The following is a 20,979-nucleotide window of genomic DNA, read 5'->3' on the forward strand; positions in this document are numbered from 1 at the left end:
CCCCAAAAAATGACCCCATATTGACCCAAATCACCCCAAAAAAAGGCAAGAAACTGATTCAAATCTCCCCAAAAACTGACCCCAAAACTGACCCAAATCACCCCAAAAAATGACCCAAAACTGACCCCAGAAACTGACCCAAATCACCCCAAAAACTGACCCAAAACTGACCCACTTTAATTAGGACACTTTCAAGACACTGTCATTAGGAGCACACTGAGCCATGGCCAGGTCGTTCCCACAGACAGCTTCACCGTCCAGTCGGACAAAAAGCCCTCGCCGAGGCCTCAGGTAGGACGGTTCCTGAGGCTGAGCAGGTGAACCCCTCCCTGGGAGCCCGCTCCGCTCCTGCCAGGCACTGGGGCTCCCCCAGAGGGGCTCTGCCAAGCACCCAATGGAAATTAAAATGACAGCCCGGGCAAAGGCGCTTCCCGCAGGACCGCTCCTGGCCAAGGCCACCGGTCCGTGCGAGTCAGCCCACTGACCGCCCGGAGTGGGGGGGGATTTTCAGGGGCACGCTTCCAGCTTTTATTCTCCACAAACTCCAGTTCTTCCTGGCCCCGCTTGCCAGAAAGTCTTCCCCTGTTGGAAGAGGTCACTTTAGTCTTTCGAGGGGCCAGATTGCCAAAGCCCGGCCAGTCCATTCCCACGAGGAAAGGCAGCTTTGTCTTGTACAGGATACTGGGGGGATGGGGGGGGGAGACACAAAATAAAAGTTTAATTTAAAACAACTGCCTAAAATAGAAAGCAATTCAAACATAAGGCAGACAAGACTCGTGCAAAACTGAATTACATTGGACTTCAAAGGAGAATTATTTCCCTCTGCACCTCAGAGAACGCAATTTTCACCCAGGTCCCGCTTACCATCGTCGCACAGAACGTGCTGACAACATTTCTCGTGACGCCAGTGAAGAGCTATCAGAGCACGCTGCGCAGGGAAGCCGAGGCTGCCCCTGGATCCCTGCAAGTGTTCCAGGCCAGGCTGGACGGGACTTGGAGCAATCGGGGACAGTGGAAGGTGTCCCTGCCCACGGAAGACAGGGTGGCCTTTGAAGGTCCCCTTCAAACCAAATCACTCTGGGATTCCCCTCCAAAATCACTACCAAAGAGACACAGCAATCCAAGCAGAGGGACTGCACTCCCAGCTTTTCTTACCTGCAGGCACACGGCACGCCGGACCTTAAAGCCACAGGGTTAGTCCTGCCAGAGGCGTCCGGCACATCCACGGCAACCGAAGGAAAAGAGGGAGCCTGGGAACACGGAGTAAAAGACATTTTAATTAGGACTACACTGACCAACAACCAGGTCATTCCCACAGACAGCTTCGCCGTCCAGTCGTACAAAAAGCACTTACCTACCAGGGCCTCAGTTAGGATGGCTCCTGACGCTGACCAGGTGAACACCTCCGTTTGCCCCGGGGGGTCAAGAATAACATCCCTGGTAAGAAGTCACCCCAAACGACAAAAAGGGAAAATTAGTGAAGCACGGGGTCCTCTTCTGACTAGACTGCCACCGGCATTCAATAGCAAATGCCACGGCTGTTCTGTCACCGACGAGAAAACCCCGTTCTCCCAAACCAACAGCGAGGAGATTTATGGGCACGCCTGAAAATTTCCCGGGAGGAACTTGTTGTAACTAAGGAGCAGGTGCTATCTTGAGTTGAAGGCATCAATTTGACAGACACTTAGTACGGCAAACTCTTCAGCAGAGGAATTAATTGCTGCCTGTTTGAACAGCAGGGGAGAGAAAATGACAGTCGAAAGGAAGACAGGAAAAGCAGAACTGGAATCAGCAGACTTTTCTTCCATCTCTCCCGAGAAAGTCGTGTTTCTCTGTTCTAATAATTCTATGCCCTTTTCTACACGAAACTTAGACCAAGGCTGAAAAAACAACTAGAAAACACGGAGAGAAGCTTTTTAGAATGTCATGTGATTTTCCCAAACCCATCCCAGAAAAGCAGAACTCGGTAGAATGTACTCACCTCGAGGCCTTTGGTCTTTTTTTCCATAAGCTTCGTCACCTGACTGAAAAAGCAGAGTAGACTCGGTATTTGGGCTCACAACAGGAAAACTTCCCCTTCATTTCCTAAAAGAAACTACATTAATTTGCACGGCTGCAGGTGTGGATCCAGATGTTAAAGTCTTCCGGCTTTTCAGAGGGGGAGAATGCCCCGCTAAGGAAGGCTGAAAAATGCTCGGAGCCTGCACAGCTCCAAGACCACCTTGATTTTGTCTGTGTTCCAGTCCCTGGCTAAAGAAACGGCAGAACAACCGCAGTTGCTCCCTGCCTTTTCACTAAGGGGTTTTGCCAGGTGCTGGGCCAGCCCGGGCACTCCCGGGGGCAGCCCGAGCTTTCTGCGGTGGCCCCTTTTCCCCGGGAGGAATCTCCGTCCCTATTCGATTCTGGGAATCGGACTGGCAACGCAAGCCAAGTCACCGGCACAATTCCGGACCTTTGGTCTCCTCAGAGCGCCCACGGCGAGGGGAAAAAGCACCTTTGGGTCACTGTCCCGAGGATGGAAACAAACAAAAAACCACGACACCGGACTGAATTCCCCCGCAGAAGCCCAAATTCACCGAACGCCTGCTGAACTCAGCAGGGACACACTCCCTCGACGCCTCCGACTCCGGCTTTAAGCTCGGAGAAGCCCGGCAGGGCCAAACCACTGCCGCTTTCCCCCGGGCGCCGCTTGCGAGCCCGCCCCGAGCGCCGGGCCCTGCCTCACGATCGCCGCCTGGCGGACACGGCCGGGAGCGGCACTGCAGCCGCGCGCCCCCGCCCCCTTGGCGAGACCCGCCTTTCGCGAGTAGGGGCCTTTCTTCCCTAAAACCTGCCCTTGCCTAGGAAAAGCTGAGCAATTCACAGAGCTGCTGTTTCCACCCCAGCTTCCCAAAGGATTTCTCTCTCCCGGCAGCACAGACAGGGTCCCCGAGGCAGCGCAGACCCCGCACCGCGGGGGGGGTGTGTGCAATGCCAGGGCACATCCGAACCCGGCCCTGCGGCGGCACGCAGGTGCAAGTTTCTCCGCAGAGGCGAGAAATTTGCCTGTCGCTTCCCCCGCCGGCAGTCGCCGATGGCCGCGGGAGAGGCAGAAGAGCGGCCGCGCCCCCGCCGCTTACCCCGGGGACGATCTCCGTCGGATCTGCCGCCGTGGGTCGCTTCCGGGGGGAAAAAGCGGCGGCGCAACCCCGAGAGCATCTCCAGGGCACGGCGGGACCGAGCGGGGCGGGAGCGGGAGCGGGAGCGGGAGCGGAGCGGAGCGGAGCGGAACGGGGCGCGCGGGCGGCGCTGTGTGCGCGCCTGGGGTCCTCGCTCGTCCGCCGAGCGCCCCGCCCTGTCCCCACAGCGGGAAGCGGCGCGGCGAGACGGCGCTGCGGGCGCGGGGCGGGGGTCCGGGTCGCGGCGGAGGTCAGGCAACAGGATAGACGCCTCTCTGAGGCAAGGGGGCCTCTCGCCGCCATCTTGAGTGTGGTCTGGCTAAGTTCCGGTCCTGGCGGCGCCATCTTTACTGTTGGCTTGGCGGACTTCCGGGCCGGGGCCGCCATCTTTCTGTACGGCCTTGGAGGACTTCCGGTTAGGGCGCCGCCATCTTCCTTTCGGGGCGACCTCGCAGCACTTCTGGTCCGGGAGGGCGCCATCTTTGGTGGTGCTCCGTCGAAAACAGTCCGGTCGCTCCCTACTTCCGGTGACCGAGTTTACCCAAATTTGCGTCCCTTGCTAATTTCTTCGCTTTCACCACAAAAATCTTCATGCTATTCCCCACGCACACCCCCCGGTATAGACGGGAGACCGCAAGTCCCGCCGTGCCGCCGGAACCGGTCCTTAACTTAGCAGGGAGCGCTGCAGCGGCACAAGATCCACTGCGCATGCGTCGCCGGTCCGTCCCTTTTCCGCCGTTAATTTCCACGTGATCGCCGGCGTATTGCTGGGGACTGCGCATGCGCCGGCGTCGCCACCTTGGCTTACCACTCGACCCTTACCACTCGACCACCCGGCTTCTCTTTCTTAGTTCGCGCGCCTCGCCCGCTTTTCTGGGGCCCCTCCCTGACATTCCGCGGCCGAAGCGCCCTTTACCTATTCGTTTTGGAAATGATTGCGCATGCGCAAAATGGCGCCAACTTGCCCTTCGTTATGTGAAGCATTGGCTTCGTTTCGCTATTGCCCTTTTTTTTCTTCATGAGATTTGGCTTCGGTGTAGCAACTGCGCATGCGTACCTTAATTTACTGAATTACACTTCTTGTTCCGCGCGCGCGCAGTATCTCGAGATCTCCAACAAAGGGCAGCAGCAGCGATTCTTATTTTAATGTTATTTTTATTTTCTATCTTTTATTTTTTAAATTTTTTTTTCAAATTTCCTTTTCTTTCGTTTGTGTTTATATTATTTCTAATTCTCTTCTTTTTGGGTCGTTTGTTTTGGTTTCTTTATTATTTTCCTTAAAAGCTTTGTGAGGTGGCCACGCCCCCACGCTGGGGGTGTGTGGGGGTGAGACCTTGATAAGGTCTAAAGACTACATTTTCTTTCGTCGACATCTGTGTTCTCTATAGATTCAATTGTACTTACGTCTCTGTATATGTACAGATAGGCATACACCTATTCTCAGAGACATACGGTAGTCTTGCCTGTGGGAATAGAAATTTTTGTAATTTGACTTAAAAACCACTCAAAACTATACTAAGAACTGTATAGATGAATTGTTCCATTTACACGGGAAATCAGCATTTTTTAAATAAAGGAAGATGTTATATTGGTTTCCTAAAATTTTTTTTGTTCTCGATATGCTGCTTCTCTGAGGTATTTAAAATATTTTAATTGCTGAGAATGATTGTTTTTTATGGAAATGGATGGCTCAACCAGTTATCTGCAAAAAATAGCTACCGTTCAGTCAATCTTGTGAAGTTTTGAGTGCATTTTAGAAGATAATTACTTTAATTCTACGTATGTAATATACCTTCCCCTCCTCCTCTGAAGAAATAAACTTTAATGGTCATGGGGATTTTTTTCTCCATGAGTTACATATTTTGTGTATTAGCCGTCTAAAAAATAGTCATTGAAGTTTTATCCCCATGTTGGAGGTGCCTTGGTTGTTGGTGTTTTACCAACAGCTAGCATTCTGGTTTGGGATCTACTGGCTTTACTGGATTTTATTTAGATTTTTCACCCTTCTCTGAATCAGTGCAAGAACTCTTCCCTCATTTCTAGTGAGCCAGAACTAGCATTCAAATATCAAAATTCTCCACTGCACACCAAAATTCTCCCTATCTAGTTGGTGTCAAATGTGATGCTGACTACATTTAAGAGAATGCTATTGTGGCACTTCTAATTTATTAGTTCTAAGTAAACTGGGTTTGATAGTAAAGTATTTTTTATATTGGATCTGTGCATGTACTATGATGACTGGCTTTTCTCAGTATCCAGTACAATGCCATCGAGATATGTCTCGTAGTCCTTTGCTTTTCATCTGGCAGGAAAGTCACCACACAAGTGCACTTTTAGTTGTGTAGCAGGAATGCAAATCGTTCTAGTGTGGCATCTTGAGGGCAGCATTGGACAGTAAACCTGACCTATGCACTTGGCCATCTTGAAGCTGACTAGTTTCTGCTACTTTCAGGCATACTGAATAGGCGTGCTTTCTATGGAAAACTCTCAGCAGGTGTCTGAAATTACGTTACACCTTTACGTTTCGGAAGCCGGCGCTCGGGAGGGGCTCTGCTGCGGGCCCGACCCCTCAAGGCGGTGCCGGCCGAGGCCCTTCGCTGCACAGGGGCGCGGGGCTGCAGTTCCCGGCGGCGGCAGCCAGGCCGCTCGCTCGCAGCCCGGGACTACAGCTCCCGGCGGGCCCTGCGGCGGCGCCGCGCCTGATGCGCCGTGGGAGGGGCCGTAGGGACGAGGGGGGCGCGCGGGACCGTGCGCCGGGAGCGGGATGTGCGCGTTGAGCTCCCGGCGCCTCTCCCGCGCGGGACGGAGTCGCGGGAGCGACGCTGGAGGGGTGAGGTCTCCGTCTGGCCGGCCGCATGGAGCTGAGCAGCGCAGAGGCGGCATCCACCCGGTTCCTCGGCCTCACTCAGCGGTACCGGAGGCGGGGGCTGAGCTCGGGCGGGGCGCGGCGCGGTGCGGACCCGCCCTGGCGTGGTGGAGAGGCGGCGCTTTACCTCCACCGGCCGGGGCCGGAGGGGCCGCGCGAACGGGCGGGCGGCCCTTGGGCAGCGCAGCGGCGGGAGCCCCCGAGCCGCAGCCACCTCCCTCAGAGCTGCTGCAGGTGGCGTGAGCGGAGTCGGACGAGTGTCTTCGGAATCTGTTTCGGAGCTTATTCAGCGTTGCCCTCGCGCAAGCAGATACCACTAGGATATCTCTGCAATTGTCCGATTGCTGAGTGCGCTTGTACCTGTGACTGCTTCTTAGATGAAAATAGATTGACCCATACTGGCAAGTAGACATGTGGAGTGTGAGGAGAATGGCGAGCCAGAAGGCACGCACGCTATGTCGTTGTGATCACACAGGTGCAATCTGCAAACTCGCTCCTTTCTGCCACTACCCTTCCGCCCCCAATTAAAGTGCTTTCCAGTGTCGAACTCCTAAAAGCCAAAACTTGTGATTTGACACTAGGATCCTAAAACCGTCTAGATTTAGATCAGCAAATATGTTTATGCTTCGTTGTTCAACTTTCAGGACTGTTGAAGTTTGTAGGAGCTTCTGTTGAAATGGGAGGAAGCTAGTCCTATCTCCTCTTCGTCATTACTCTTCGTTTATACAACAGTGCCTGTTTCTAGACAGATGGGAGAGAGAGGTGCAGTGTACCTTAGGTGCTGTACAAATGTGCGTGAGCTAATTTTTTTCATGTCAGTAAAGGGTCATCTGTATTTAAACACTTTGCAATATAAGTAAATTTTAAATTAAGTCAGTGTGATCTGAGCCACTGAGGAATTAACCTCTTCGGTGCTGGCAGTTCACCTTAATAGGATGAAAACTACTCTAAAGCTGTCATAACTGGAGCAACAGTTTTTCTGATGTAGTAGATCAGGTCAGGACTGAGAAAGGATGTAATTCAATGAGAAAGATTAATATAAACAGTTGATGTTAATCATAGTGTGTTTTTTAAATTAGCTGATGTGATGTGTCAGAGAGTTGAGTACAAATCATGGTGGTAACCACGAACAAAAAGCCAAAGAGGTATGCAGGCAAGAATTCATTAGGGAGTATATGCACTTATGCAAATAGTATGATAATGTAAATCTTACCTATGTGTAAATCGAGGCTAAGACGCCTAACTTTCATGAGGTTGTCTGTGTAGCGTTTATGTTGGTGTGAGATTCTGCTTTAATTGCTTGATACAAAGGAGATGACATGATATGAAGTAGTTAGGTTGAGAAGAAGCAGAGATTAGCTATTGAGTATAATTCTGATTTTTGAAAGGACTGCTAGTGTGTTTGAAAGTTAGGTATGTTTTCGGTAGTTTGGGGACACAAATGGATTAGAATATTAATATTAAAACACTTGTTTTAATCATTTGTTCAGATATACTCTAGGTTTTTTAATTAGTGAGAGCAGTGTGAGAAAAATGCTTTTAATACCAGAAGGTAAGGTTTGTGACAAGCCACTATATTTCCTCAAGTCATTGGAGTGCAGTTTGTGGAGAGGATTGGACCATAAACCTTTCTGATGCACAAACTGCTCTTCAAGTGTTTTCTGAGCTTGTCTGTATTTTCCCTCTGTATCATGTGGTCTGAGAAAACATTATTTCTCCAATGAAACTTGCTTGTTCCTCATGTTCTCCGCATCATTTGATGAATATACCCTGTCTCTCTAGGTCTGTGAATTTATGTAACCTTGGTAGGAATAGATCTTAGGCATTTGGGCTGGGATGGAGTCTTGTGGATTCACCTTACAAGGCATCACATCTTTCTTTTTCACGTATGTCACCATAAATGTCTGTGACTGTGAGATTGCACTAGAGGCTGGCTGTGGTATTGCGGTAACTCATCTCAAGACCTGATGAATGTGAAGCCTTTTCCAGTTTCCTTGCAGAATGTGACAGTGCTGTCTCCTTGTTATTGTATATATACTGCTCCTGTCCGCGTGCTTATCATGTCTGTGCTTATCATTGTGTATAGAACTCTAATACAGCCCTGCTCTGTGTCATTCTGTCACCAGCAAAGCTGGTGAAATGTGAAATGTTGGAGTATGTTGGAGTGCCTCCTAAAGGCAACTGTTTTATAGCTTGACATTATGGAAATGTTTAAAAGAAAAATCTAATAACCATACTGAAATTATTTAGATAAAAAGGGTTTCTTTGAGAACCTAGAATAGAGGATGTATTCGTATGGTAGAGAATATAGTTTGTAGGCATCACACCAGTTGTGAAGAGCTCTGTATTTCTAAGTACAGATAAACCACAAGTTTGTATATCAGTGGGTTTCCTTCAACATCCTCTCTCTCATAGTCATCAGGGAGTCTTTATGGTGAACTTTTCTTTGAACTAATTTGTCTTCAGAATTTTGCTAGAAGAAATGTTGAGAACACTTGAGAGTATTTTTTCCACGTTGAGGGGAAAAAAAAAGATTTTTATGTAGCAACCCCAACTTAACTCTGCACCTTGCTTTGTCTGTTGTTTTGACTCTCTGGTTGGGAAATGTTACTGCAGTAGTCATTGTTGGTATGTATCTTGATCTTAATTCAGATCAGACCAGGCTCTTTACTTTGGCACTTTGTATTTCTGAGTAAATGGTTTTCATGTCATGTCTTTCTTTAACTCAATAACCAGTATTTTTTTACATTAGTGCATACATGTGTTGTATGCCAAAGCCATTTCTTATTTCTGTGCCCTGTGTTTGGGTTTGAATACTCGTTTCGTGTTTTATTTTTTAAAGCTTTTTGTTAGCTGTTGACTTTGTTATCTCTGCAGCATTAATATGCTCAGATCTTAGCATGCTTTTTTCTGAGAGTTTGACTTTCACTCAGCTAAAATATCACCAAAATAAGATATAGGACTTAGTTTGTGTATGCAGATAGTTCTCAAATGCCTCCATAACTCCCTGGCTTTATCATGCAGGTAATTCACAAGATGGCATTTTCCCCTGGTTTCATGTGTTTTGAGGGTAGCTTTGCCACAAGGCAGAAAGTAGTTCAGTTTTATAAAGCTCAGTTTGCTTTTTCTGCTGCTTTGTGGAGCTGTTGCATGACTGATGACAATGACAAATTATCCAGGTGGAAATGGTTCCATTCCAAACACCATAGGCCAGATACGCTTTGTGGTGACTTTCTAATTTGTATTATATTTGTGTTTGGGATTGTCCAGATGTCTGCCAGCAGTACTGACAGTGCCAAGTATTTATTGATCTGATTTGCTTTTACAGTGGTTTCTAAGGCAACTAGCACACCTAGTCACAAAAGCAGATTTTGTAGAAGAAAAGGAGCACACAAAAAAATGCTAGTGCTACTATGATTAACTGATTCTCTAAAAGTAAAACATATGAAGATGTTACATGAAAATTTAGATATTTTTTCTGCTTATTGATGTAACATTACAATTTATAGTACTGACTATTCTCAGAAAATTTTATCTCATGTTGCTAGATGGAGGGTTTCTTCTTGTTTCACTTGGTTGGGTTTTTTTTCCAACTAAACTAAATAACTTTATTTTCATAACTGCTGACAGAAGGGAGAACTCTAATTTTGGAATATGATGGAGGGGTTGATCTGCTGGCCCTGGTACAGTATGGGTAATCAAGGTCTATGTTAAATTTCCACCTGCATCTTTATTTAGCTTGTATTTGTAACATGTATATCTCCATTGCAAAGGCAGGAGGCTTAGTGTTTGTAGTTAGAGGAGGTGGTGCTTAATGTGATATGATGGTATGAGATTATATGTGATAATGCAGGTAGATTTTAAACTTCATATTCTAGGATTATATTGGCTTGCTTGATAATTCTGTCTTTGTTAAGGTGGTGGAAGGAAACCTGTGAAATGCTGTTGTTTTCTTACCCTTATGAATTAAGTGTAAGAAATTAAGTGGTTTAGTTTTTCTTCATGTGGAGCCTGAAAAGAGACTGGAAAAATCAGTAGCAACGTACAAAGTGTGGTCTTATTGAGTATAGTGCAGTTGTGCTATTTGAAGCATTAAGTTTACCGTAGGTTTTTCTTCCCTTAGATTTTCAAATGTGGTTATAAGCCACCACCCCCTTTGGAACTCTGATTGCATCATACCTAAATATTTAATTTAATCGTAGCTTTTACTTCCAGTCAAGACCCAGACTCTCAGCTGGAAGGCAGGAGGGCCCTGCAGAGGGACCTGGACAGACTGGAGAGTTGGGCTGATTCCAACGAGATGAGGTTCAACCAGGCCAAGTGCCGGGTCCTGCGCTTTAGTCACAAGAACCCCCTGTAGCGCTACAAGCTGGGGACAGAGTGGCTGGAGAGCAGCCAGGCAGAAAGAGACCTGGGAGTTTGGATTGACAGGAAGCTGAATATGAGTCATCAGTGTGCCCAGGTGGTCAAGAAGGCCAATGGCATCCTGGCCTGGATCAGGAACAGTGTGGCCAGCAGGACCAGGGAAGTGGTTCTTCCCCTGGACCCAGCACTGATGAGGCCACACCTCAAGTGCTGTGTCCAGTTCTGGGCCCCTCAGCTCAGGGAGGACATTGAGGGGCTGGAGCAGGTCCAGAGAAGAGCAACAAAGCTGGTGAAGGGACTCGAACAGAAGTCCTCTGAGGAGAGGCTGAGGGAGCTGGGTTTGTTTAACCTGGAGGAGGCTCAGGGGAGACCTCCTCACTCTCTACAACTCCCTGACAGGAGGGTGTAGCCAGGTGGGGGTCGGTCTCTTCTCCCAGGCAACTATCAGCAAGACAAGAGGGCATGGTCATAAGCTGTACCAGGGGAGGTTTAGGTTAGATATTAGGAAGAAATTCTTTACAGAGAGGGTAATCAGGCATTGGAATGGGCTGCCCAGGGAAGTGGTGGATTCTCTGTCCCTGGAGGTTTTTAAGATGAGACTGGATGTGGCACTTAGCACCATGGCCTAGTAACTGCGGTGGTAGTGGATCAAGAGTTGGACTTGATGATCTTGGAGGTCCTTTCCAACCCAGCTGATTCTATGATTCTATGATTTCTTTTCCTTTGGGGGTAATATGAAAGCCAGACTGCAGTGGCTGCTAGAGATTGTGTAGGTTATAAGGAGTGTTCTCTGCAGCAATGAGTTCACACACTGTGAACCTCGTTCCGCAGGAATGACTTTTTTTTTTAATGTTAGAATATTGCATTGCAGGAAATGTAAGTCCAGTTGATCTGTACACTGATGAAGCGTTTCTGTTCCAGATCTGTCTCTGAAGATCTGGGTTGCAGACGTGGAGACTTTAGCAGAAAGCATTATGGATCTGTGGAACTCGTAAGTTTATGTAGTTTGTCCTTTGATTTATCACCTTATACAGAGTGGAAATCCTTTTCATTTCCAGGTAAAAAGATTGAATTTAGTTTGGAAAATGTGCTTTCTAAGCTAGACTTGGCAGTTGTAGACTAATAAAAAGAGTCTTCAGAATAGATATTTTAGGCCTGTGATTAGAAATATTTTTACTGCTTTATTTATGAATATTTCATGATAACAGGTCAGAAAGTGTTATATAAATATTATCTTTACCTCCAGATGAAATTGAGCCTTTTTTCGTCTTATAAGCTGAAGATTGCAAAATATTAGGGTAGTATTTAATGAAGTACTTGCTATTATGTAAGTCATAAACTGTTTGCATGCTCACATGTGTACAAATGTATGTAATGTTGTATGTACAGGCCTCAGAGTAGTGGGAGAAGGTTTAAAACTAAAAGAACTAGTTAGAATAAATATATTGAAAATGATTCCCTAAAATCTGTTAATTATCCTGTATTTTCTTCAAATTCCAAGATTAAGTTGGCATTTCATTTTTCTCATACATAAATTTCTTCTCTGCTGTGAAAATAGCAGTGTATCAGCGGTTAAAATAGTGTCACTGATTACAAGGTCATAATGAAATTATATAAATTACTATAGGAAAGCAGAAGTGAGAGGAAGTAAAGAAAATGAACTCCAGCTCTCTTACTGTGGGAAGAAATCACGAATTTTCTACTAACTATAGTTGTAATTTAAAGTTCTTGGGTAATATATTTATTAATGTGTATGTAAATTGGGTGTATATTGGTGGCTTAGTTGCTGTAAGTTGCATTGCAAGAACACCAGGTATCTTTCTTTTCTTTCCATACATTCCACATAAGAGATGTGGTATTTTAATCAAAAAATACAAGTGAACTGTTTTCTGCTAAGAGGCTCTTTCATTACTAATACTTAGACTCTTTTGCTGGAAAAGAAAAAGTTATTTGTAATTATAAGTTCGCAGTAAGCTCACACAAATGGTCTTGTCTTTTGGTTGGTTTTCTTAAAATTCTGCTGGTATTTTATGAAATTGTGTCTTTTTATCTTTTGGAGTACAAACATATAAAGGTTCTTGTTGCCCTTTCAAGTTTCTAAATGTTCGGTATTTAACTTTTCTTACTTAATGTTTTCCACAGTAGCGTCTTAGTTGCTCAGTTCTTTCCAAATCATTTTGTCTCTGCCCTAAACACTTTTTCACATGTCTTTTCCATTGTGTGCCAGTTGTCCGTATAATCTCTCTTGCAGTTTATATAAAGCACGAGGATGCATTGGAGGTTTTGCCCTGTTAGTTTATTTCTGACATAGCCTCAGGTTGCTTCAAAACAAGGAGAAAACTTCAAAATGTGATTACTCTCCTACCAAGTGAAGGAAGAAGATGTTATCCTAGAATAACATAGATTACTAGAGGAAAGCAATGAATTGCATTATTGTTGTTCAGATCCCATTTCATAAGTTTGGTATGATATGCGACAATCACCCTTTTTACAGTTTAGGGAGGAGTAACATGCAATATCATTGGCAGCATTCTCCTCCCCTTCTCTTGTAGGGATCCTAAGCGGTGTTGCAGGACACATGAGAATTACTTCATTATCCTTTGCTTTACTGTCTTCTCAAGAGCTTCTTTAGCAACAGAAAGAGTTTCAGTGTTCTGTGAATCCCTGGGTTCCCTTATAAAAAGACCAAGCAGCCTTTCCAGAGTATTTTTGAAATTGTTGAAGTCTTCAGCTGGAAACAAGCCCTGTTTTCTGATGTTAATGCTGAAAACAGACCAGGACATCTCCTGTACCTTATGTTGTTCAGCATCATCACTGAGCATTGTGTTTGGAGATTCTTGTTGCTCTCTGTCTCCTAAAAATATCAATAAAGGAAGACATCAATAAATAAAATGCAGTAAAAAACTGCTAGTCCCAGTAATATTGCCAACAAGTAGAGTTTTAGGCTTTGCAAGGCTGAGAGGACAAGAATCATCATGTCTGTAAGACCCATTTTTTGGAAAGGAGCAATCTTCAAGATCAATTTCTGGAAGGCGGACAAGTCCCTCTTTAGGAGTACTGTGTGTTGGCGCAGCCAAAATCTGAGACAGGAGAATTTTTGCTTGGTACTTGGATCTACCAAGAGAGTGAAACTCTCACCCATTTGTGCCTACTTAAGTGTTCTTACCGGGCTGTTCAAAGCCTGTAGTCAAATTGGAAATAGCTGGATCGATCTCTTCTCTTTGGCTAGTTATATGATGCCTGGAACAAGAAGAAATGGTAGTAAGCTTTGATTGCTGATGGCTATTTTTGGAACTAGAACCTCTATCTTAAACTCTCTTGTAGCTTATATCTAGTGATGCTGATGGAGCCATTCAAAGAGCTGGGCGGTTCCGTGTGGAAAACGGCTCCTCTGATGAGGTAAGTGGCTAAAAATACTCACAGAAAGCTGAAAAAATAATTCAGCTTCAGTAGTTCTTCAGCAATGAAAGATGTGTTTGCAGTCAGTTACTAAGTAAAGAGGACCTGAAAAACGCTAAGTAATAATATGAAAATGTCAGAGTCTAAGAAGAGTAAGTTGGTGTTTTTTTCCCCTCTCACAGACCAGCTTAGTTTTTCATTCAAGAGTATGTAGTCGAAGGGAAAAGCTGGCATTTTGTTTCATTTTGGTAACATTTTTGTTCACCAGTTCACAATAGGAGAAAAATATGAACCCTCTGAATGACACTTCATAGTCTCTAGTTTGTGACTTTATATTGGTGTCCTGGTGGTACAACTATGTTCAAGCTGACCTTTGTGCTTTTGCGTTTGTTGGCGTGATGAAGTTACAGCTTCATTTTTGTCCGCTTAGTTGTCTTTTGGCAGCTGTGCTTATCTCTAAATAAGAAATAAAGAAGGTGAGTGGAGCCTCAGAGTTGTTCCCTCCAGATTCCTGTGCTGCTAAACTCACAGTGTGTCCCTGCAACCACTCCAGTGACACTTAGGTTTTCACTAATCTTCATATATTGTCTTCCTTTGTAAAACTTTTTCATCTGTAAATACCATCTTAATATTGAAAGAAAGAAGACCTCATATTCTTGAAATACATGTAAGGTCTTGGTACATTTGTATTGAACTAATATTAATGGCAAACTATTACTGATCATCAGTTTGCATCAGCACTGGGTGCAGAGTTTAAAGCAATCTAAGTATTCTGCATTGGTTTTCTGTGGGGTCATGTTCAATATTCTGTCTTTTTAGTTCAGTTTCATGCAGTTCAAAAGCTGATTAGCTTATATCACAGAAAGATTCCCAGAGTGGGCGATGAATGGCCACATAGTGAATGAATACTTAAAATGGCTTTTTCTTTGCATATGGTAGTTCTTAGTGGAAAAGGACTGGAGGGATGCTTGGGAATTTACCTTAACTGGCTAATCCAGAAACAACACTGAAGAACTTCTAAAGCATGCTTTTGTCAAGCAAGGAGTCCTTGGGGATTATTTTGGGAAGAACTGAGAAAATGAAACCTGGACACAGAATTCCATTCATTAATTTATTTATTTTTAAGTTTTAGAATGCTTTTCTTCAAATTCCACATTGAAATCTCTTCACTGAAATTCTAAGCCATTGCCTGTGATAGTGGTACACTAGGATAAGTCTGTAGTTAATTAGAAAGAAAAGGGGAAAAAAGAGAACAGGAGAGGGAAAAGTTTCAATTTCAGCTACACACCAACTGACTTCAGAACAAGTCTTGCTTTTTAAAAAGCAGTGTACAGCTAAAACTTCAGATGAATCAACCAGTCTGGGCTTTTACCTATATTTTGTCTTTCTTTTTCACTTGGTGTTTAATGTAACAGTCTCTCAATTCTATTTCAGAATACAGACTACACACCGGGTACATGGCACAGAACAGATGTGCATTTGGAAAACCCAGAGTATCATACAAGATGGTATTTCAAATATTTTTTAGGGAAAGGTAATTTTTTTTGTTTGTGAAGGAATTGAAGTTTGAATCAATGAAAATGTAATGTAGCTTTGAATGGCTGTTATTTCAATATGGAAAAAGTGTAGTGTTAATTTGGATTTCTGTAAGCAGTGAAACCTCTGCTACCTACAAGGGATGTTTTGAAAAACTTCTTGGCTTTGAAATCTGTACTTATCTTTTGGGGTTTTTTTACACATCTGTATATATAAAAACATAGTTAGTTATGTAGGCAATTATATATTTTACATATGAATGCATAGATTTACAGGTGTCTCAGTCTCTGCATGAGTGGGTATGCACATCTTCTTTATGGTTGATGCTGTGCCTTGTTTTTCTCCAACAGTTCATCAGAATTATATAGGTACAGATGCAGAGAAGAACCCTTTCTTTCTGTCTGTTGTACTGTCTGACCAAAATAATCAGCGCATTCCTCAATATCATTCAATACTTTGGAGAAAAACAGTAAGAAACAAATATTTAACTGCTGCTCTGACTTTGGTTTGGTTTGGGTATGTTTGTCATACACTTTTTCTTCAGAATTCCAGTATGTATTATATAATTTCATTTGATACAATAAGAACGTATAATTCTACTGTAGTAGATAAAATTAAACTAAATTTGTAGATAACATTATACTAAACTTTCTGACAGAAATCTGTGATGTCAGGTATTTTCTAATTGTGCTTACCTGCAACTCTGCTGTTTTTTAGAAATGTTGCCTAAATTGTTCTTGATTATGTCCTGTGATCAATTTAGGCAATTATTTTCTTTTATAATGGTAAGAAAATGGGCAGGTGTGATACTGTTTTCACTAATATTATTTAATTACATTTTTTTCCACTTAAGGTTCCATAAGAGGCTCTTATTTAAGCAATTGATTTAAAACTCTCTTGTAGGCATGCATGGTTCTGGGTTTTTTTGGTTTTTTCTGCAACATTATTACTTTTTCTCCAAACCGTCAGTAAATACAGCTAAATAAAACTAGCTCAGTTTTCTTCTTTGTTTTTTTGCTTAATTGTTTTTATTAATATTTCTACTTGAATAGGTTAGTATGTCCTGTAATATATCCTGGCTTTTCTTCTTTATAGGGTACTCAGAAAATATGTCTCCCTTATAGTCCCACAAAAACATTATCAGTGAAATCTATATTAAGGTATGTATCGACACATAGGTTATCATGTAAGATATTTGCCGATATGCCTTTTCCTGTAATCCAGAGCTTGTGTTCCATGGTTTTCATTATAGATTTATAAAAAGAGTAAAAAATTAACTTTGAAAATCTTAATCATTGAAGCCAGCAAAAAGTGGTTTTAAAGCCTGTTCTATAATGGGTAAAGTGACAACTTAAAATGGAGAAAAATTCTTAGCACTTTTTCTTTAGCAGAGGGACTGTTTTCAAGTTAATTGGAAAACAGATGCTAAATGAAACTGCACTGATTGAGAAGAAATATCTTTTAAATTTAGGTAGGCAATAAAGAGCAGTTTTTGCCTAGCAGGTGGTTATTATGCGGCCCTAGCAGGAGGCAGCAAGCAGTCAAGAAGCCAAGAATTATTTTTTCAGTTGGTTGTCTTTGTCTAAGTTTCACTACAGGTGTGTTATGCACAGTGAAGCCAAGAAAATTTCTTCTCTCAGCCAGATGATCGTGCTTGTACTCTGCCCTGCGTCTTTTGTGGCAGAAGAGAATATGAAGTGAGCAAACCCAACACTGTTTCTATTTCTTTGAACATTATAATCAACTGACATGTCAGAGCACCTGTTTGGAAACCATTCATTCAAATTTAATCTACAGTTTTTACAATCTCATCATGTGGTGTATTTTTCTCAAGTCCCTCACTGACGATGTCATCAATTGGATCTTCTGTAAGGGTTTTAACTGCTCGAGAAACCCATTAAAAGTGCTGCCTTTTACTAAAAAGGCATATGTAGCAGATCAATGGGCAGTGTGCACATCCTTAAAACCTTTAATCTGTATAGAGTGGGAACAAATGTTTCTTGCTTTATTGAAGCGAGGCTACTGGTTAACACTGCCAATGCCTATGTGAGAGGGGAATTCTGGAAGCAGGGCATGTGTTGTGGTGTGAAGCCACTGTCACCAGATCTGGATGTTCCTACTACTGCTCAAGATTTATGGGAGGTCCCAGACCAATGAATTTTCCAGAGACACTATCGGGCCATTGAGTCTCACTTCGTAAATCTGATTTCCTGGGCTGTGGCTCCATTTTGGAATGTCAAGATGGTGAGTTGAAAACACTTCAGATGTCTTTCAGCTTCATCAAGATGAGCTAAGTGCCCTCTTCTATAGCACTGACTTGAATAGTATTCCTAGTCTGTACTGCATTCTTTACCTGCATAAGTACCTGATTTTCTCTGTCTGCCCACCAGTCTCTGAAGTATCTCTTCCTAACATCCCTTTCCAACCCAGCCTCTCCCTCCACTCCACCCACATATGCCATTTCAGTCAGGCATTCCAGAGTGGAGAAACTTTGTCATCTGTTAGCTTGGGTCATAACTCTCTTGCTGAAGCATCCTCACGTGTTCCATCCTGTGATGCTCCAGTATTTTACAGAGAAAAATGTAGGCTTGTTTCAGACCTTGCTCCCCGTTTCTTCCAGGGTCTGTGTCACATGCAGTCAGCTGCATAAATGTCATCCCCTTCTGCCTGCTTCAGCTTGGACTGAAAACTCTTCCCTGGCTATTTTTTTGCTCTTATGGTCCTTGAGCCATCCCTCAGGCCTGACTGATATTCCTTTGACAGTTCAGCCTTTTCGTACCTGGTGTGAATCTAGGTACAGACTGTCTCAAAGGCTTTTGGTTACATTATTAAACCTGTTTTTTCTAAATTGATTAAAACATTTTAATCCCTTTCAAAAGGTACAAAAACAAATTGTGTCTGCACTGTGATCTAGCATAAGCAAAAATGCAAAGATTTGACCTCCATGTTAGTTCACTGTGCCCCACACAAACTGCATTTGACACTCCATGACATGCTGCACAGTTCTATAACTTAATGATTGGGGGAAAAAAAGGGAGTAAAAATAATAGTAAATGTAGAAACATAACTTAGGGAAAAATGCTATGAATTAGATATTTCTGTTTATTGAGGCAGTAGATCTTCTTATTTAAATATCTTTTCAGTTCTGTCTGTGGGTCTTTGGTATGTGAATTAGATGCTGAACTTCTCATTTGTCATTTGGCTTGCCTTGAATTATTTTAGGAGAGAATAAAAGCTTAAAAAATAGAATCGATTGTTGAGTCCTTCTAAAATGCTCACCATGATTATGTTTAAATCTGTAGTGAAGGATGATGAAATAAAGCTCTGTCCTTTATAAGTCAATAAATTTAAACCTGATCTTGATGCAGGTTCTTACTAATTTCTGTTTTTAAAATCCAAAAGAAGTTAGGAAGTGTTGGAGGCTAGTATTTTGTGGAAGAAATGGCAGTTCCACAAAACATTCCACCTAAGAGAGGCTCTTTGAACAATTAATTTTGTAACCAGTTGTAACAGCAACCAGTTGGTGTTTTACTGCTGAAATGTATGCTTGCCCTTCTACAAAGCAGTATTTTGTTTGCATTTCAGTGCTATGAGTCTTGATAAATTTGAGAAGAGCCCAAGGGAAATTTTTCATCCTGAGATACAAAAGGTAGGACTTTTTTTGTTCGCTTGTTTTTCTTTATTATTTTGTGGAAATATAAGTAATGGGGTATAAATGCTACTAATTGCTTTCTTTCAGTACCAGGATAAAAATGAGTAGGATTATGTGAACTACTTAAACTGTCTTTATCAGTTGAACTGGCCACTTCAAATCAAAACTTAAATATATAAGGTTGTTAGTTTCATTTGTGTTATCTTTAATATCAGTGTGCTAAAGATACTGTTTTTCTTTACAGGATTTATTGGTTCTTGAAGAGCAAGAGGTAAATGTAAACCTACCTCTCCTAGCTCACAGACCTGTTCAATGAATACAGTTTTTTTATTTGAAATATTTGCACTGATATACTTGTAACAACTTACTAATCAATTGCTTATTACAGTAAAAAATGTAGGTTTTTTAACATATGAGATAAAAAATAATTTTAAGCACCAACTTAATATAGCACCCACTCAGATTATTAATTTTATGCTATACCATAAGACTTTGAAGGTAAATTATTATGTATTAGGAGTTGGTGTAAAATGTATATTCCCATGTGTAGGATGTATACCAAGGTATATATCTAAAAGTCCTTAGAGAAAACATTTTTTAGGTCTTCTATTTGATTGTCTTTTTATCATATAATATTTGGGTTTATTTCTCAGGGATCTGTGAATTTTAAATTTGGAGTCCTTTATGCTAAGGATGGTCAGCTAACAGATGATGAAATGTTCAGTAATGGTGAGTTTTTCACCTTTTTCTTAATTGTTTTATTCACATGAATAAAAAAATGGAAAATAGTGCCTACACATGGAAGACAGAAGGGAGGTGATTGTTATACAAACAGTAGTTTTGTTGGTTTTCATGTTCATGTTGGGTGATAAATTGTAGCATAGAACCTTCTGTTTCTATAAAAAATTGCTGTAGGAATCGTACTATTGTGACTTGGAAGATAGTGAAATGTCTTTCCTAAACTATGCAACATAGCATTTAGAAAAAAGAAACAGCTGAAGAAGGCAACTTGTTTACTCACTGTTGTTTGTAGTTCTTTCACTCTTAAGGTTTTTGCAGCATGATCACTTTCTCTTGTTCACTTGAACAACGTAGTCTTGATGTTAGCACTTGATGTCACTTTTTAATGTCACATGATGATGCCTATTCTGCAAGGCTGGGTTGCTGTTTCTGGAAAGGTAGAAGGTTTGGATGACATTCAGCTGAAACTTGGGTCCTTTCCTGAAGCGGTACCTATTTCTGTATTTTGATTATTTTTTATACATGTGTAGTGGTTTGAACCAGGTTTTCCCCCTGAAGCTAAGAAAAGTGGTAACCCCCAGGGGGTGGTGACACTTGAGATTTGAACCAATCTGTGCTCCTGCGAAATATAAACATACCACAAGCAAACGGAAGAGAAGAGTTGTAGTTTTGGGTGATAGAAGAAGTGACCATGTTGTAGGAGCCACGAGGAGAGGGCAGGAGCCCTCTGGGGGGGCCTCTGCCCCCTCCAGCCCCAGCTGGGGACTGCAGAGACTTGGAACAGTGTTAGGCTGGGCTAAGTGTCTGTAGCTGAACCCGGAGATGTTTCTTCGCTGTGAGCAGCAGCGGCAGCGGCAGAATTGCGCTGACCGAAGAAATGGGGCAGAGAGCCAAGAGAGATAAGACCAGCAGCAACAGCAGGCAGGCAGCAACACAGAAAGAACTCCTGGAAAGAGAGAGAGAAGACGAGAACGAGAGCTAGCAGCTGAGAGACAGAGTTTTGGGGGTAAGAACTGAACCAGACCCCCCAAACTCCTTGGAGACCCCTCACGTCCTAGACGGGAGGGGTGACGTGCGACATGCACTGCAGAGAAGAGCTAAGAAGCTCAGTCGTCCTGAGGGCTCAGCCAGGACGGTGTGTAGGAGGTAGACCTTGGGGCCCTCCCTTGCTGCAAGCTACAAAGAAGCTCGCAGCCATCTTGAAGCAGGGCACAGAAGCTCTGCAAGGAGCTGGAGTCTCCTGAAGATGCCAGACCATCATG

At 43.2% G+C, this 20,979-nt stretch overlaps 1 protein-coding gene and 1 long non-coding RNA gene across 7 annotated transcripts in view; one reads left to right on the forward strand and one right to left on the reverse strand.

Annotated features, from left to right (window-relative positions):
- Positions 1-381: 381 nt before the first annotated feature.
- LOC116797176 lies at positions 382-1,459 on the reverse strand. Of its 2 annotated transcripts, none has more exons than XR_004360586.1 (3): positions 1,359-1,459; positions 1,156-1,250; positions 382-681 (listed from the first exon to the last, which is right to left on the reverse strand). It is a non-coding gene; the product is annotated as an uncharacterized LOC116797176 (long non-coding RNA). The 2 variants fall into 2 exon arrangements; XR_004360585.1 differs by having other exon boundaries at positions 1,355-1,459.
- Positions 1,460-5,882: 4,423 nt separating this feature from the next.
- The window catches only part of GARNL3 (GTPase activating Rap/RanGAP domain like 3), a 44,513-nt gene continuing 29,416 nt past the window's right edge, over positions 5,883-20,979 (forward strand). For 4 of the 5 annotated variants that reach the window (XM_032708009.1, XM_032708011.1, XM_032708007.1 and 1 more), the window contains exons 1-9: positions 5,883-6,069; positions 11,311-11,380; positions 13,714-13,788; positions 15,223-15,322; positions 15,675-15,793; positions 16,420-16,484; positions 18,910-18,973; positions 19,221-19,247; positions 19,630-19,705. In XM_032708009.1, coding sequence (XP_032563900.1) covers positions 6,014-6,069; positions 11,311-11,380; positions 13,714-13,788; positions 15,223-15,322; positions 15,675-15,793; positions 16,420-16,484; positions 18,910-18,973; positions 19,221-19,247; positions 19,630-19,705 — 652 coding nt within the window. In that variant the 5' untranslated portion in view covers positions 5,883-6,013. Of the gene's footprint in view, positions 6,070-6,604; positions 6,803-11,310; positions 11,381-13,713; positions 13,789-15,222; positions 15,323-15,674; positions 15,794-16,419; positions 16,485-18,909; positions 18,974-19,220; positions 19,248-19,629; positions 19,706-20,979 lie in introns of those variants that run through there. The other variant, XM_032708008.1, reaches the window with a different exon arrangement.

The sequence above is a fragment of the Chiroxiphia lanceolata genome, chromosome 21, assembly GCF_009829145.1.
Source record: "Chiroxiphia lanceolata isolate bChiLan1 chromosome 21, bChiLan1.pri, whole genome shotgun sequence".
Classification (NCBI taxonomy): Eukaryota; Metazoa; Chordata; class Aves; order Passeriformes; family Pipridae; genus Chiroxiphia; species Chiroxiphia lanceolata.